Source organism: Augochlora pura, chromosome 3 (assembly GCF_028453695.1).
Source record: "Augochlora pura isolate Apur16 chromosome 3, APUR_v2.2.1, whole genome shotgun sequence".
NCBI classification, from domain to species: Eukaryota; Metazoa; Arthropoda; class Insecta; order Hymenoptera; family Halictidae; genus Augochlora; species Augochlora pura.
The window spans coordinates 2601316-2615805 of record NC_135774.1 but is presented as its reverse complement, the minus strand read 5'-3'; the positions used below and the strand labels follow the sequence as shown (position 1 = coordinate 2615805).

The 14490-nt window shown below is 49.1% G+C and overlaps 1 protein-coding gene across 5 annotated transcripts in view; it reads left to right on the top strand.

The window, feature by feature from the left end:
- Positions 1-13969, top strand: part of Camta (Calmodulin-binding transcription activator) — a 62411-nt gene extending 48442 nt beyond the window's left edge. For 2 of the 5 annotated variants that reach the window (XM_078196813.1, XM_078196817.1), the window contains 11 exons: positions 1001-1189; positions 1294-1692; positions 1789-2562; positions 2950-3285; positions 3358-3605; positions 3979-4178; positions 4548-4655; positions 5857-6014; positions 6912-7405; positions 9557-9712; positions 11691-13969. In XM_078196813.1, coding sequence (XP_078052939.1) covers positions 1001-1189; positions 1294-1692; positions 1789-2562; positions 2950-3285; positions 3358-3605; positions 3979-4178; positions 4548-4655; positions 5857-6014; positions 6912-7405; positions 9557-9712; positions 11691-11829 — 3201 coding nt within the window. In that variant the 3' untranslated portion in view covers positions 11830-13969. Of the gene's footprint in view, positions 1-1000; positions 1190-1293; positions 1693-1788; positions 2563-2949; positions 3286-3357; positions 3606-3978; positions 4179-4547; positions 4656-5856; positions 6015-6911; positions 7406-9556; positions 9713-9871; positions 9897-11690 lie in introns of all 5 variants that reach the window. The other 3 variants (XM_078196815.1, XM_078196814.1, XM_078196816.1) reach the window with 3 other exon arrangements.
- Positions 13970-14490: the final 521 nt, after the last annotated feature.

Below are 14490 nucleotides of genomic sequence, written 5' to 3'. Positions count from 1 at the left end.
CTGAATGCAAGCGGCAAATGATATTCCCGGATGCGCGCTCTTTCGTAAAGGTTCGCACATAATAAACGGCCACCGCGACGGAACGAATAAACGGCGTGGATCCACGAGACAGGGACGATTCGGTTCTCGAACGGACCGCGTCGCGCGATTCATATTTCTCGCGGCACTCACCGACCCTCGACACACCACCCTCCGGAATTCCGACGCGAAGGAATCTCTCTCTCTCTCTCTCGGGCCGCGAAATGTATGCGAATATTTCGCGCGCGAGCCCCGGCCGGGGGGCGGGGCGGGATAGTCGGCGGGAGATTGGAGATGTATCAGCGCGATTTGCAAAAGTAAGCGAAATCCGGGGGAAAAGGCAGATGTCAGCGGGCCACGGTGAAGAGTGTCTATATGTTCCCTCGAATCCGCGTATCCTACTTCTCCCGAGGTTTGCCTTATCCTCGTCATCTGAAGGGGTTTCCGGTTGCGGTCTCGAGGCCCCGCCGCCACCACTGACGTGACTCGAATGAAATGACGCGTGCTGACGAGCCGGTACCCGTCAGCAGATAACGTCGCGGCCCTGCGAAAAATTACTTCGTCGATTAATTGAAGACCTTCCGGGAACCAGACTCCCGGAGCTGCTATTTGATTAAAACAAGCTGAAATTGTTCCGTTTTCAAACTCGCGGTAATCAACAATCCTGTAGGAAAATATTGCCAAAAGTGACAGCTTCGGTAGAGATTAACTCTTTCACCAATCATTTCAGTGATGTGATCAAATATACATGGACACATTTTAAAACGGAGTAATTGTTTTAATATCCGATGTTGAATTTTTTGGGGACGATAAGAGATGTCCACGTATTTAAATATTTAGTGTATAAAATAAAGGGGGCACTGTAGATTGCAGATGGTTAATGAAAGGTTGAATTATTGAACAGTGAATCTTAATAGTTGATGTCAGATTCTATGGAAGTCGGAGGGATGCGTAGAGCTGACAGGGTTGTTTCTGCCGGCAGGAAATCGCGGCCATCCTAATCAGTTTCCAAAGGCACGCGGAATGGCAGAGTCGGGAGGTGAAGGTGCGACCTCGAAGCGGGTCGATGTTACTGTACTCGAGAAAGAAGGTCCGTTACCGGAGGGACGGTTACTGCTGGAAGAAGAGAAAGGACGGGAAGACGACGCGGGAGGATCACATGAAACTGAAGGTAGCCTAGAGCGTTTTACGGCGCAAAAGCCCTCGGGGGTTGACGGTGTCCACAGGTGTTCTAGAGCTGTAAGGGTTCTCTTTTTTTTTGCGATTGGATCGCAGGTCCAGGGGGTCGAGTGCATCTACGGCTGTTACGTGCACTCGGCGATCCTGCCGACGTTTCATCGGCGATGCTACTGGCTACTGCAGAACCCGGACGTCGTCCTCGTCCACTACTTGAACGTTCCTTACCCGGACGGCGACGCGAAGCTAGCTGCGCTGCCTCCCTGTCTCGCGCTCCCGCCAGACAAGAAGGAATGGACGCGAGACGAGCTGGCTTCTCAACTTAGACCCATGTTCCTCGGTGGCGATGACGATCCGAACAATCCTCATCTCACCCAACACTCGAATCATCCCGTCGACATGATCGTTTCGCAGCTGCTGGACAGGCAGCGGGCGAACTCCACTTCCTCCACCACCGGCACACAGCTTGCACCTAGGAGACTAACACCGGACAATCAGGTCAGCGCGCAGCCACCTCCTCCGCCGTTGCCTCTATCGGAACCAGTTTTATCCGCGAGGCCCGTGTCTGAACAATTGTCCTTCGACTGTCCGCAGGTAACTTCGACTACCGGAGGTCAGCAATCATCGACGACAGCGTCGCCGGCGCCGCGCGTCTACTCGCGACATTACCACACGACGCAAAGCCAGCAGCCGGCTCCCCTAGTGTTAAGTTTGCAACAAATCCAAGGTGGCGGCGGTCTTCTTATTCTGAACAGCCAACCGTACCACCACCAGCAGCAGCAACAGCAACAGCAGCAGCAGCAACAACAGCAGCAGCAACAGCAGCAGCAGCAACAACAGCAGCAGCAACAGCAGCAACAACAACAGCAGCAGCAACAGAGCCAACAAGTGGAGATGCAACAGGTCACGGAACAGCAGATAGTGCAGCAGACCGGCGTCGACAGGGAGCAACAGATCAAGCAGGAGATCGACGCGCAGGAGAGCATGGATCGCACCGCGGTGCAGGCGTTGCCGATCGGCGGCACCGGCACCGAGGTCACCGACTTCGCCGAGACCTTGGATCTCAGTCAGGAGGACATCCAGCGAACGTTGTCGGCGAACATGGTGCCGCCGTCGCCGTCCCCTTCCCCGGCGGATAACAGCATGATCAATCCGATGGACTTCATCGATTCGTCGGACGACGTGCTGGTCAATCTGGACGCGTTCGACGTGTTCGGCGACCTGCCGGAGCTCCACGACTTCGAGGCCGAGCAGACTAAGGCTGAGGAGAGGGGTGGCTCCGACAACGATGTGGGATGTCATCCGGGTACAACCGTCCATATTGCAGAGTATAGTCCGGAGTGGAGCTACACCGAGGGTGGTGTCAAGGTACGACGCATCGTCGACGTCTTTTAGTCAAGGTTATGCGACTACGCGGCCACCGGCTTCCAACGAGCCAGAGCATTGTCTCTGCTGCGGAGCTAATGCAAAAATTCTGACGCTTGCTGGAACAGCTAGCTAAGCTGGAGGTTGTTAGGATAGTTTGAAGAAGGCTCCACCCAGTGAGGCACTGCTCTGGCACTGTTGAAGTCGAGAGCACTGAGAGCCGCGTCACTTCAGAGAACTCTGCGCAGAGAGACGGCGCGATGTCTCTTCTCATGGCAAACAGTGTCTCTGTCCGGATCTCGTCGACTGTCACCGGAAGGGAATATAACATGCGCGTCTAGAAACAAGGAAAGAATAGAAGGGATGAAGATGGTCGCTGTCTTGTTTCAGGTGTTGGTGGCAGGTCCCTGGACCGGCGGGAGCAACTCTCAATCGTACTCGGTGTTGTTCGACACGGAGCCGGTCGAGGCCTGTCTGGTCCAACCAGGTGTGCTGCGCTGCCGTTGTCCTGCCCATGCTCCGGGCATAGCGTCCCTTCAGGTGGCCTGCGACGGCTACGTTGTCTCCGACAGCGTCGCCTTCGAGTACCGAAGGGCGCCTACGACAGAGCCGAGTCCGGAGAGAGCTTTGCTGGATCGTCTGGCGGACGTCGAGTCACGTTTGCAAGGACCTGGCCCACCGTCTCCCGCAGCTCATCTGGAAGAGCGACTTGTCGCGTATTGTCAGGTCGGCGTCTCATCAGCAATCCACTTTCAATTTTCACTGTCCTTTTACTTATGGAAACGTTACGCGTTCTAGGATGCTGTTGTCCGTCCGTGGCGAGCCGGAGCGGAACCGTTACAATCCGGCGGCCCTACTCTGTTGCATTTGGCCGCCGGGTTGGGCTACTCCAGGTTAGCCTGCGCCCTCCTTCACTGGAGAGCGGAAAATCCTAGTAGCGTATTAGATGCTGAAGTTGATGCCCTGAGGCAGGACAGCGCCGGTCTCACGCCGCTTGCTTGGGCCTGTGCGGCGGGACACGCGGATACTGCCAGGATACTTTATAGGTTCGTATTGGTTTATCAGCTTTATTTAGGCTCTTCAGCCAGGTCTTCCTCGTTTTCCAAATATTCCGTGTACTTCCAAGAAATACCAGAAAATTGGGACAAGCCAAAATACCTATCTTCATCCGGACACCTTGTCCATCCAGTCCCACATTGGTCCTTCAAGTTCCTTTCAGCATAAAGATTAATTAGAAAGTCCTCTGGGTAACTTCAAGATCCTCTCCTTTTCTTCCAAGAGATTCTTCATCCTTCTGAGAAGCTCCAGAAAATTCCTAAAAGGTAGCTTTCCTCCACCTCCTTTTAGTATTCGATAATTCTTCGAAAGATTTAGAGGATGTTGAGTTGGACTACGATGATGGTTTGCCTGTGTGCGCAGATGGAACGCGATGGCGCTTCGCGTGAGGGATTGCCAGAACAGAACAGCGACGGAGCTGGCGGCAGAGAACGGTCACACGGCGATCACGGAAGAATTGAATCGGCTCGAAGCGAGGAGGCAAGACGAGAGGCTATTCTTGCGGCCCGCCAGCCCTAGTCCTAGGAGGCCATCTCAAGACAGCGGTCTCGATCTGGCGTTGTGTTAGTCTCGTTTAATATTATACTGCCCTCTACCGTAAATCTGACACGCACATACAAATTCACGTCCACACACAGTTTAACTCTCACACTCAGTCTCTTCCCACGTTTGTTCTCCAACGTGCTAAACTGAACCACAGCCGCCCCACCCATTTAGAACCCCCGCAAAAGAGCGCGTTGTATCGGATCCTCCACGATTCTCTCTCTCCCTATGAGCAGAAAGGCCCCCCATTGATAAGCTTGGCCCGCCCCTCACACCCCCCCCCCCCCCTCGTAAGAGAAATTTCAAGGTCGTAAAGACGATGAGATGCGAGCGTGAACCGATCCTAATTCAGGAGACGTAGCATTAAGGGGTTTATCGCAAAAACACAGGTGGCTCCCCGCTGCTGGACAACATGGAGTTGTTGCAAGAGGATGACTCGTCATTAGCCCTCAGCGAGCAGGGAATGGAGAGCGCTCCGACCCCTCAGGAGACTGTAGGTCCGTACCTTCCTCGTTTCCCCTTCTGTTTGTCTGTCTGTCTGCCTGTCTATCTGTAACTATTCGTGTAATTCTATGTGTGTTCTCTAATTAATACACTTTATAGATCCATCGGCCTAGATAAACAGTACTGCGCCTCCGGGCTGTGATCCGTAGTCTTTCCTAGCTAAAACTGCGTCTCCCTCTTCAACTCTGTTATTTTCTGATCTGTCTCTCTCTCTCTCTCTCTCTGCCTCTCTGTCTATCTCTCCTTCTTTCTCTACTCTTCTCATCTCTCCCTCTCTCTATCACTCTATCTATCTCTCTGTCTATCTCTCTATCTGTTTTCTGTTTCGTTATACTCTTTAGTTGATGCACACACAGTTAGACACCAGCATACACGTACATACGGACACGCAAACGAAACATGGTCAACACACGGACAGACGCCTTACCACACGAACGGGAACGTACTTTTGTTCTGTTTCACTGTCTCTCTGTCTGTGCGTACGAGACACGACCGGGACGGTCCAGGCTCTCGCTCTCCTCTAACTCCTCTGAAACTCTTGCAGCTTAAAAGCAGTATTGGTGTTGCTTGGCCTTCGTAACCGCTGGTGTTGGATGATTGCTGTGTAACGTCTGAAAAAAAAAAAAAAAAAAAAAAAAAAAAAACAACAACATAAAAATACAAAACACTTTCCTAGCGGTCTCTATCTGTCGGACGATTCGTGTCCGCCGTACAAATGCCAGAGTCCCTCGAAAGACAGACGCCGCCGTCTCCGACGACGGTCTCGATGGCGGACGATCCGCGATCGCAATCGTGGATCCCGGGGCGCAATTTAGCGGGAAACGCGAGCACGCTCGATTATGTGTCGGCCGGTTCGGTTCACCCGAACTCAACGACGAGCCGAACAACGGAGTCGAATCAGCTACGTCTGCGCTCGTCGATTAACCGAACTAACGATCCGCTAGAAAGCTCCGCAGAAATAACTCTCCTTGGCGTTACACGTTCTCCGATTAACGTCCGATTTCGTCGTACAAACAAAAAAAAAAGAGTATATATATATCTACATATATACATTCATATATATATATACGTGTTCAATGAACAGAGAAAACCAAAAAAATACCAGACATACCTCGGTGTTGTGATCGATGTGATTTCGCCGGTCCCGTCACACCTTTTTCGAGTTTTGGCTAGGGTGGTGATTCCTTTTTATAGGGGAGGAAGACGCGAGGGTGCTGACATTGGCTGAGCAAATTATAGCTGCGCTGCCGGAGAGGATCAAGAGAGCGGAAGGTGATTCTCCGTCTTCTTCCTCGCCGCCTCCCCCGGCACCGCCCTTGTCGCCACTCGAGGACGCTCTGATGGAACAAATGGTGAGCTACTCATTTCGTTCCCAACATATTTCCCTCTCGCTGCGCAGTCTCCACCAGAGATCTTCGGACTTCAATAGTCGAGACTGCACCGCGCTGAAAAATCAACTTCCACCCCCGAGTCCCTTAGACCTTGAGGAAACTTTGCTGAGCGGCGCGAGAGTCGAACGCTTGTCCCTTCTTCGCGTAGTTCTTGATCACTATCGTCGTCAAAAAAGAAAGAATTTTTAGCAATTGTTATCTGCATTGATTTTTTTTGTGCTTCTGTGCGCCGATTCGAAGTTGGGAAACGTTTCGCTCCCGCCAGTCAAGTTTCCACTAAAAGTGCCTTCGTTCCTTATCCATGGCTCTTGTACAACCCTGACGACGATCCAGAAGATTTAAGCCAAGAATAACCGAGTCTGCGTCTCTTAATTGACGCGATGCTCCAGTGCCCGAGTCGTCGAAGTTGCATGAAAATTCTTTCCATCCCTTAATCAATGCAATGCGTCAACGTCCAAGTTCTCGCATAATAATTTCATTCGAGACTAACCGTGTACAGCCCATAATCGACGCCAATGCCTCAATGTCCAAGTTACCGAAGTAGCATAAAATCTCGAAGCAATTTATCCGCATCTACACGATGCAATACTCGATCGGCCAAGTTATGCGGAGCACTCTGTCCCTCGTGGAAAGTCCGAAGTCTCAGCTCCCGCCCCCCTCCCTCCCACCCCATGCAACTTCCCCGAGGCACGGATATACGAAATTCTTGGCTCCCGTGCAACCCTGTCAAATTCTTCTGGACACCATCGGGGTCGCCCGTACACCCTCGAGCCACCTCCAGTGACGAATTTCTATGAAAAAAAACCGTACATGTGCCCGTTACAGCTGAAACTTTCGCGTGTGTCTCCGGTGTTGCAGCCGCTGGACTCCGGGGAGTTGTTCGACTCGTACCGCGACTGCAGCGGAGGCGCGGCATCGGTGTCGGACGCTGACGCGGACGCGAGCCCCTCGAGTCCGTCGAGCAGCTGCTTGACGCCGGACTCGCCGTCCCCGCCGCCCACCACCGCCGACTTCTGCGAGTTCCTGCAGCTGCAGCTGCAGCTGGACAGCGGGAACGGCCGGAACGGTCAATACTACGGTGCCGGGGGTGACCGGAAGTTCGGTAACGTGATCGGCGCCGGGATCTGCGGGTCGGTGAACGGCGGGAACGGGACCGGGGACGGCAGCGAGGCGGACCTCAGCCGGTTGACGCTGTCCGACTGCGAGCAAAGGGAGCTGTACCACGCGGCCCGCATGATCCAGAAAGCCTACAGAAATTACAAGGGACGGCAGAGGCAGGAGGAGGCCGAGAGACACGCCGCCGTTCTCATCCAGCAATATTATCGTCGACATAAACAGTACGCTTATTATAGGTAATCCGTTTCTAGCTTTACGCGGCCGTTCTGTCTTTGCTAACCCAATCATCTCGACACGCACGACGAGATTACGTATCCGCTAGGGACTGTGTCGCAAGTAGGTTCGAATCTTGGCTAGTCCGTTCCAAACGCCGTTCGATTGGCTTCAAGTTCGGATTGCTTTCAGCAAACGGTGCCTCGCGATCGGTCGAACCTTTCGCGGGTGTCTACTTCAACCAGCTACTTGCAATCTCGATTATCTCAATCTCCACCAAGCAAATGCGTTTCTTAACAAGCCTTGATTCTGTAGGTGGAACAGATAATATACCCATTCTCTAGTATAGTATATTTTAAAAGATTTCTTACTATAAGATAATCATTTAACTCGTAGAATTACGAAATAAAATAAATCGAAATATCATTTCAAATAATACGTCAGAATTAACACGTTACTTGAGACGATATTTCGAACAATTCTGTACCAAAATATACACGTTATTCGAAACAATATTTCAAGTAATGCGATACGAAACGCGCCCATGTTTGCGTCCAGAATATTACAGTACAGTCTAGAATTTCAATTTCCACGATTGCAGTACCACTCGCGCAAGGTTCGATCGCTTTCAACACGAAACCACTCAGAAATCCTCGCGTTCGTTCCGAAATCAGCTTGTGCTCGATCGCGGGAGGAGGCCGACAGGAAAAGTTCGCTAATCGACTAATTTCGGGGGGACCGCGCGGGGGCCGGTATCGCGAGTTATTTCGCGTTCGTTTTAATAAGCGGCAATTAATAAGAGACCGGAGGACAGGGCCAATTTAACGATTCAGCGGAATCGGACGGATTTCCCTCGCGAAGTTCATTCGCGGGGACCGGGGGTAAGGGGGGGTAGGGCGGTGGCGAACTTTTAATTGGCATCGTAAATAATTCGAAAACTTTCGGAAGTTCCTTTCGAGCGTCCCGGGCCGACGTACCGAATACAAAATTAACCCGGCATTAAATTAATACGACTTTTGTTTGAGATGAAAGCTTAAACCCGCTTCTTTCGCTCTCGTGCCCTCTGCCCCCCCTCCCCAAACCCCGCCGCGATACGTGTACGGGGTGGAATCGGCCCGGCACGCGCACAGCCGGGGACAACCCTCGAAATTACGTGCCGTTTCGAGGATTGTCCGTGGAACAAGCTTTGGCTTCGAGAGCGGCATAATTAATGCGCCGCGCGCCTCCTTTAGGGCGTTCGAGGCCGTCTTCGATCCTTTTATTTTTTTTGGGCTGTTCAGCGTTTTACTTGCTTCAGAGTTGCGCGGGCTTCGTGCTAACCTCCTTGCACTGCGATTTATTTACGACTTGCGTTCGTTAGCACTTCTTTGCGATTTCTCGTTTATTCGTAGATTTTGAATTAGAACGTGATTTCGCATCGATTTGGTAAACTATCGTGTGAGATCTTCGTCGCGAGACTGACTCGTTACAGTGCAAGGTATTGATTAAATTGTATTAGCTGCAGGGAGCTGTATATTAATTGCAGAATGGATTTATTATATTTTTAATTCTTAGTTTAAGTAAATTCGTTATATTGTAATGGAAACGAAAAATGTACTGTTGTTTAAACCTTTGCACTCGAATGGCGATTACGAGGCACTGTGAAGAATTATACTATAGCTACTATGAGTGAACTTAGTGAGTGCAGTGTATGTTTTAGAACAACGATAGGGTTTATTTAAATTTCGTACGACTTCTATGGTAATACATACTATAATTATAAATTAAGGTCATTTTGTCTAGTTTGCTAATATTTAGTCCTTATTTAAATTCTACAAACCTTCTGGTTTATCGCAAAAAGATAATAGAATGAAGATTTCCTCGAGTGCAAAGGTTTAATAATTCTTCAAAATTCAATAATTAAAAAACATTTTCTTCTACGAGATATATCGAGATAAAAATTGTAACAATTGTTTTCACAGCTCTCGAAAGCTACGCGGCAATTGTCCCGACGATTCGCGAAAGTTTCGCGTTTAGGTGCGGTTGATTAGGGGCGTTGATCAGGGGGGTGTGCGCGAGACGGCTGCGCCGGGGTACGCTTAGACAGCATGATCGCATCTCGCGCCGGCCACGGTCGTGTTTTATTTCACGGTGTGTTTTTCTTTTTTTCCCCCCCACTCTGTGGTGTTCCGTAGACAAGCGACGAAGGCCGCGCTGGTGATACAAAGCAACTACCGTAATTATCGGTCCCGTCCCGGCTCGGCCAGCTCCCGGCAGCAGGCGGTCCACCAGCAGGCGGCCCATCAGGCGGCGAGGAAGATCCAGCAGTTCATGCGACAGTCGAAAATCAAGTTAGTATCCGGCCGGGTGCACCTAATTGCATTTCCTGTTGCAACGGTGTGCACGCATTATTAGTTATGTAGTACTTCTTGTTAGCACACGAAAGGCTTATCGTAACGAAAGACATCTAAAAGTTCTAAAGTCTCCCTCTTCTGTGTGTACTAATGCAGCTTGTCGTGGGACGATTCACGACCGGTAAGTAACGTACAAAAACAAGTAGGGCGATTGTCGCGCGGCAAACACTGCTCGTTTTATCGCTCCCGTACATAATTAAACTAAACTAAACCTATCGAAAACAAAACAAAAAAAAAATAGAAAAATAGAAAAAAAGAAACAGAAAATAGAGAAAAACAGAAAAAAAAATATGAAACGAAACAGAAGCAAAAACAAAAAAAAGATCTAGCGATTTCAATCCTAACGGGGGATACTTGGCAGAGCTTTCACCAGGACGATCAGCGCACCCTGTTCTCACGACACCAAAAGATAAAGCAAAAATAAATATAAAAAGAAAGATACAGAGATTGAAACGATAGAACGATTTGAATTTGTTGCTTCGGGCCGCGTGATTTCGTGTAGTTTTTTTACACCGCGAACAGACTAAAGTACCATGTCTCCGATTAGCTACTCTGTGTTTTATTACGGAATGTAATCGGTGCTTTGTTGTTTCCCTGTTCTCGATGTTACTTGACCGTGTTCTACCGAGTACCAAGTCCATGCAACTGTGTTTCATATACGGAGCTTGTCATAGAAGACGTATGAGATATATCAGCTCCCCTCGATTCTCACTTTGCTCGACGGTTTTTTTACAGAGACTCTCCCGCTGGGCCCGCGTCGTTTCTGTATGCGTGTTACGACACCACCGACAAACGAACGCGAACTCGCCTCTGTGTGCTACCTTGTGCTCTGGTGATATCTATGTATATATTAGCTTCGCTGGTTTTAAAGTGTACGCACGCTAGATTAATGGCGCTCCACCAGCCGACGTACGCGGGATACATCTTAGAGTTTGTCTTCTTCGTCCACGACTTTGACGTCATTTCAACCCTCGACAGACTTGTCTTCCGAACCGGTGTACTCGAATACGAGACTGTAGATTTTATTCAGACTTCTATTTGTTTGGAAGATTGCTCGATGTGGACAATATTTATTACGTGATAAAACGCGGATTAATTGTTGATAAGCTGAGGAGTCTTATCGTAGTATATCGTGTAACACTATTGAGTTATAAATAATTTCCGATGCTGCAGAGGTAGAATCTATTGTTCGTATCTAATCAGTGTCATCACCTGAACAAACGAGTTTCTCTTTTGATTAAATAGATAAGGGTTTGGTAAATAAGAGAAATAAAAAGGCAAGAAAAATAGATAAAAATTACAGAGCAAGATGCCTGATAAGAAACGGAAGTTATCTATGACTCGACTGAATAGTTGCAGCTGTCCGCGGAAATTTCCGTTCGGATCAGTCTTTCCAGGGTTGACGTCTGCTGCGAAAGCGGCCCATTAATCTACCGTTGGACTAACGAAACCCTTCTCCGACCGTAGCCCTCTGGGTTTAGCCCTAGTCTCAGCAAAACGACCTCTCCGTCTTCTTCTCGGTCTCAGATTAAACAAGTAGCTTCGACTATACCGTCCGAGTAAGTGTGTACATTCACCGGTTGTGTTCAGCCTTATACACTATCCAGCCCCCGTAACACGCACACAGCAACCGCGGCCCACGAACGAAAACTCTCCACCAAACGAATCACGAAAAATAAAAAAAAGGAAAAAAGGAAAAAAAAGTCGCCGGAAAAAAAGAAATCGCGGAAACACGTTCTCGAGCAAAGGTATCGATCGCGGAGCCAGAAGACTTAGATGCGCTCGTTTGTTTCGTAGTTGACGTGTTCCTCAGAGTGCTTGGTCATTCAGTGTCATGTATGCACAACTCGCCACTAGCGTAGCGCCCGGTGGATCGGATCTACATGAACATGTTGTTGCGTTTCTGGGACTATAGGCTGCAGAACGCCAGGGACGCCGCAAACGGGAACGGGAGGCAGCCAGCGGGCATTTTACGGGGGGTTGCTGTCCCCCAAAGCTCGCCCTCATCTAGCCCAGGGGCCAGCCTAGTAGCCGCCAACCAAGAGGTCACTTAATCGACTGTCGGCTGTCGACGGCCGCGCAGGATGCCGACGAGCTTACCGAGGCGAAACAATAGAGCCTAGAAGAGATCCGCAATTGATCGGTCGCCGGTGGGGGAAACGGCTTTCTCTCTCTCTCAAGAGAGAGAGAGAGAGAGAGATAGGGAGGGGAACTCGGCGCGAGCGTCGCGGGGCTCATCGTCCCCGCAAACACGATCCGGAGAGGACATTTGGACCGAACCGAGGACGCCGGCACACGCTTTGCTCTCTACGATCCTCCGCACGAAAACCCCCCGAAAGAAATCATCCACTCGGTTCAACACACACACACTCGTACCTGCCTCTTCGATCCAGCTCGATCTGTCCAAACGCTCTCACACACCTCTCTGTCCCACGAGGCCCCCGGCCCAGTCCTTCTTCGTCTTCTTCGTCTTGGTCTTCGTCCTCGTTACGACGTCTACCTATTATCCACTTTCACTCTGCATTTCTTTACCCAGACGGTTTCAGAATAAGGTAGGTGGTATACGCAAACACGCAGCGAACGCGTTCGCTGGTCTACTAATACCTTGCTCACCGGATTCGAGCTTCTACTATACGAATCGCTGGGCTTTGGATCGTTTTACACGTTCACCGTAAGTTGTTTTATGGGACATTATTTCTCGCGATTCGTGCGCGAACAATTGTATGGTTATTTTAGTTATTTAATTATATCTTGGATTAGACGTAACGTATAAATTAAATTATAGTGCACGAAGATTCACAGTCCAGGCATCGGACATTTTGCCAACCCTGCTGCTGCTTTTCATTTCACGTTTGAAATCGAAAGGAAAAGGGTTGTGTAACAAATACCTGATTTAAAAGTATTACCAAAGAAAATGACGATAGACTATAGGATACCAGTCCACGTATTTCTTACCATTTTCTACAGTCTGTTGTTTCAGATACGTTACCAAAGAAAATCGTTTCTTATAGTCTGTTCAACCGTTGTGTTTTCTAATTATAACGAAACAGCCACGTCCGCAGCAGGGTCGGCGCGGCTATATTTTCGAAAGACCGTGAACCGGTGGGCGAGGTGTCGCGCCGCGCGAGCGCCGCGTCAAGGTGATCTTCCGAAGGTAAATGTTACCGTTTAATAATAGCTTTCATTGAGGCACGCAGGGGGAGGGAGGAAGATTACAACGGTTTTATTTCGGTAGAGGCTGATAGGGTAAGGGACGTCCCCGCGCGGACGTTCCGGAGCACTCGAAGCTACGTGGATCGCGTGTCCCGCACGGTGGACAACGATCGAGAATCATGGCCAACGTGCGCGCGGACGCGTCACCGCGAAGGCATCGACCACCATCGATCCCGTTTTACGACTGAGAGTAGTACAAAAGAGGGCTATGTTCCGCTGTTTTCCTTTTTCCGCGTCGACTCAGCCCGGCTAGCTTCCTCTCCTCGAACAATCCATTTCCGTTTCCTGGCTCGCGTGCCGGTGAATCGTTCGCGCCGGAATTGCAGCGCGCCGCATGCACGCGCTCTCGTTTCGGTTTTTCTACTTTTACGAGACACGTAGCGCTCGTTCGTCCCTTTACCATTTTCTTTTTTTACTCCACCCGTGCCCTCGAGGTTCATTCGAGGACGACCCTCGACCGGTCGGGTCGTAAGCGACCCCATCTCCAAGTTTCACAGTATTCCGGTCATTCGGCGGATTCTCCCGGCTGCTTTTTTTGCACTTTAAATAATTGGCAGACATTAAATTGGCAATTGGAGCGCGAAGAGCACAGAAATCCTTCGAACGACTCGACTGGATTTTAATTGATCCGTTCGGGAAATGTTTACGAGCTTCGGTTTCGATTTAATGATCTCGAACCTTACCAGGGCTGGAAACGGAACGGTCGTAAATGGACTGCGGATTTTATGCGTTCGCGAGAATACTGAATAGATTTAAGAAACATTTGTCGAATTTCGAAAATTATATTGCTGTCAATTAGAATAATTAAGGAAGGAAGTCCGCGTAGTTTCTACGTTGTTTAATTGATAAAAACGATATTTACATTGCATGAAAATCCGCAGTCTAGTCGTACAAGGAAAATAATTGGCAGAAAGGAGATTGAATATTTTCTAAGGAAAATTCATGCATCGAGTATTCAAAAATAAAATATAAAAGTGATTGTCATAGAACAAATCAGAAAATATTGTACGAAGACTAAAGCTTAAAAAATCCAGTATTTTTCGAGTACCTGCAGCAACAGGAGCATTGAAACAATTAGTACGGAATAATTCTACAAATTGCATATGAGAAATTGGCTCGCCATAATCAGAGAACGAAAATGAGAATAAAGTAAAGAAAAGGATATTGTACGAAGAATAGAGGCTCTCTAAAATTCAGTATTTCTCAAGCACCTGCAGCAACAAGAACATTGAAACAATTAATACAGAAACGACTGTATAAATTAAATATTGGATTTAATTGTTTGAGCGTGATTAAAATATCGCAAAGGAAAGCCTAGAATTATTAACACGTTCCGTGCCAAGCTGTATCTAGTCGACTCTTCATTCTGGTCAATCGAAGCTTTATAACAACGTTCGTCGCCGACAATTGGCCACTAAAATCCCCAAATAATTGAAGCAATCTACTAAATTCAAATAAATTAAAATCAAACTAAAAAGTGTTCACATTTATGATAGGCGACG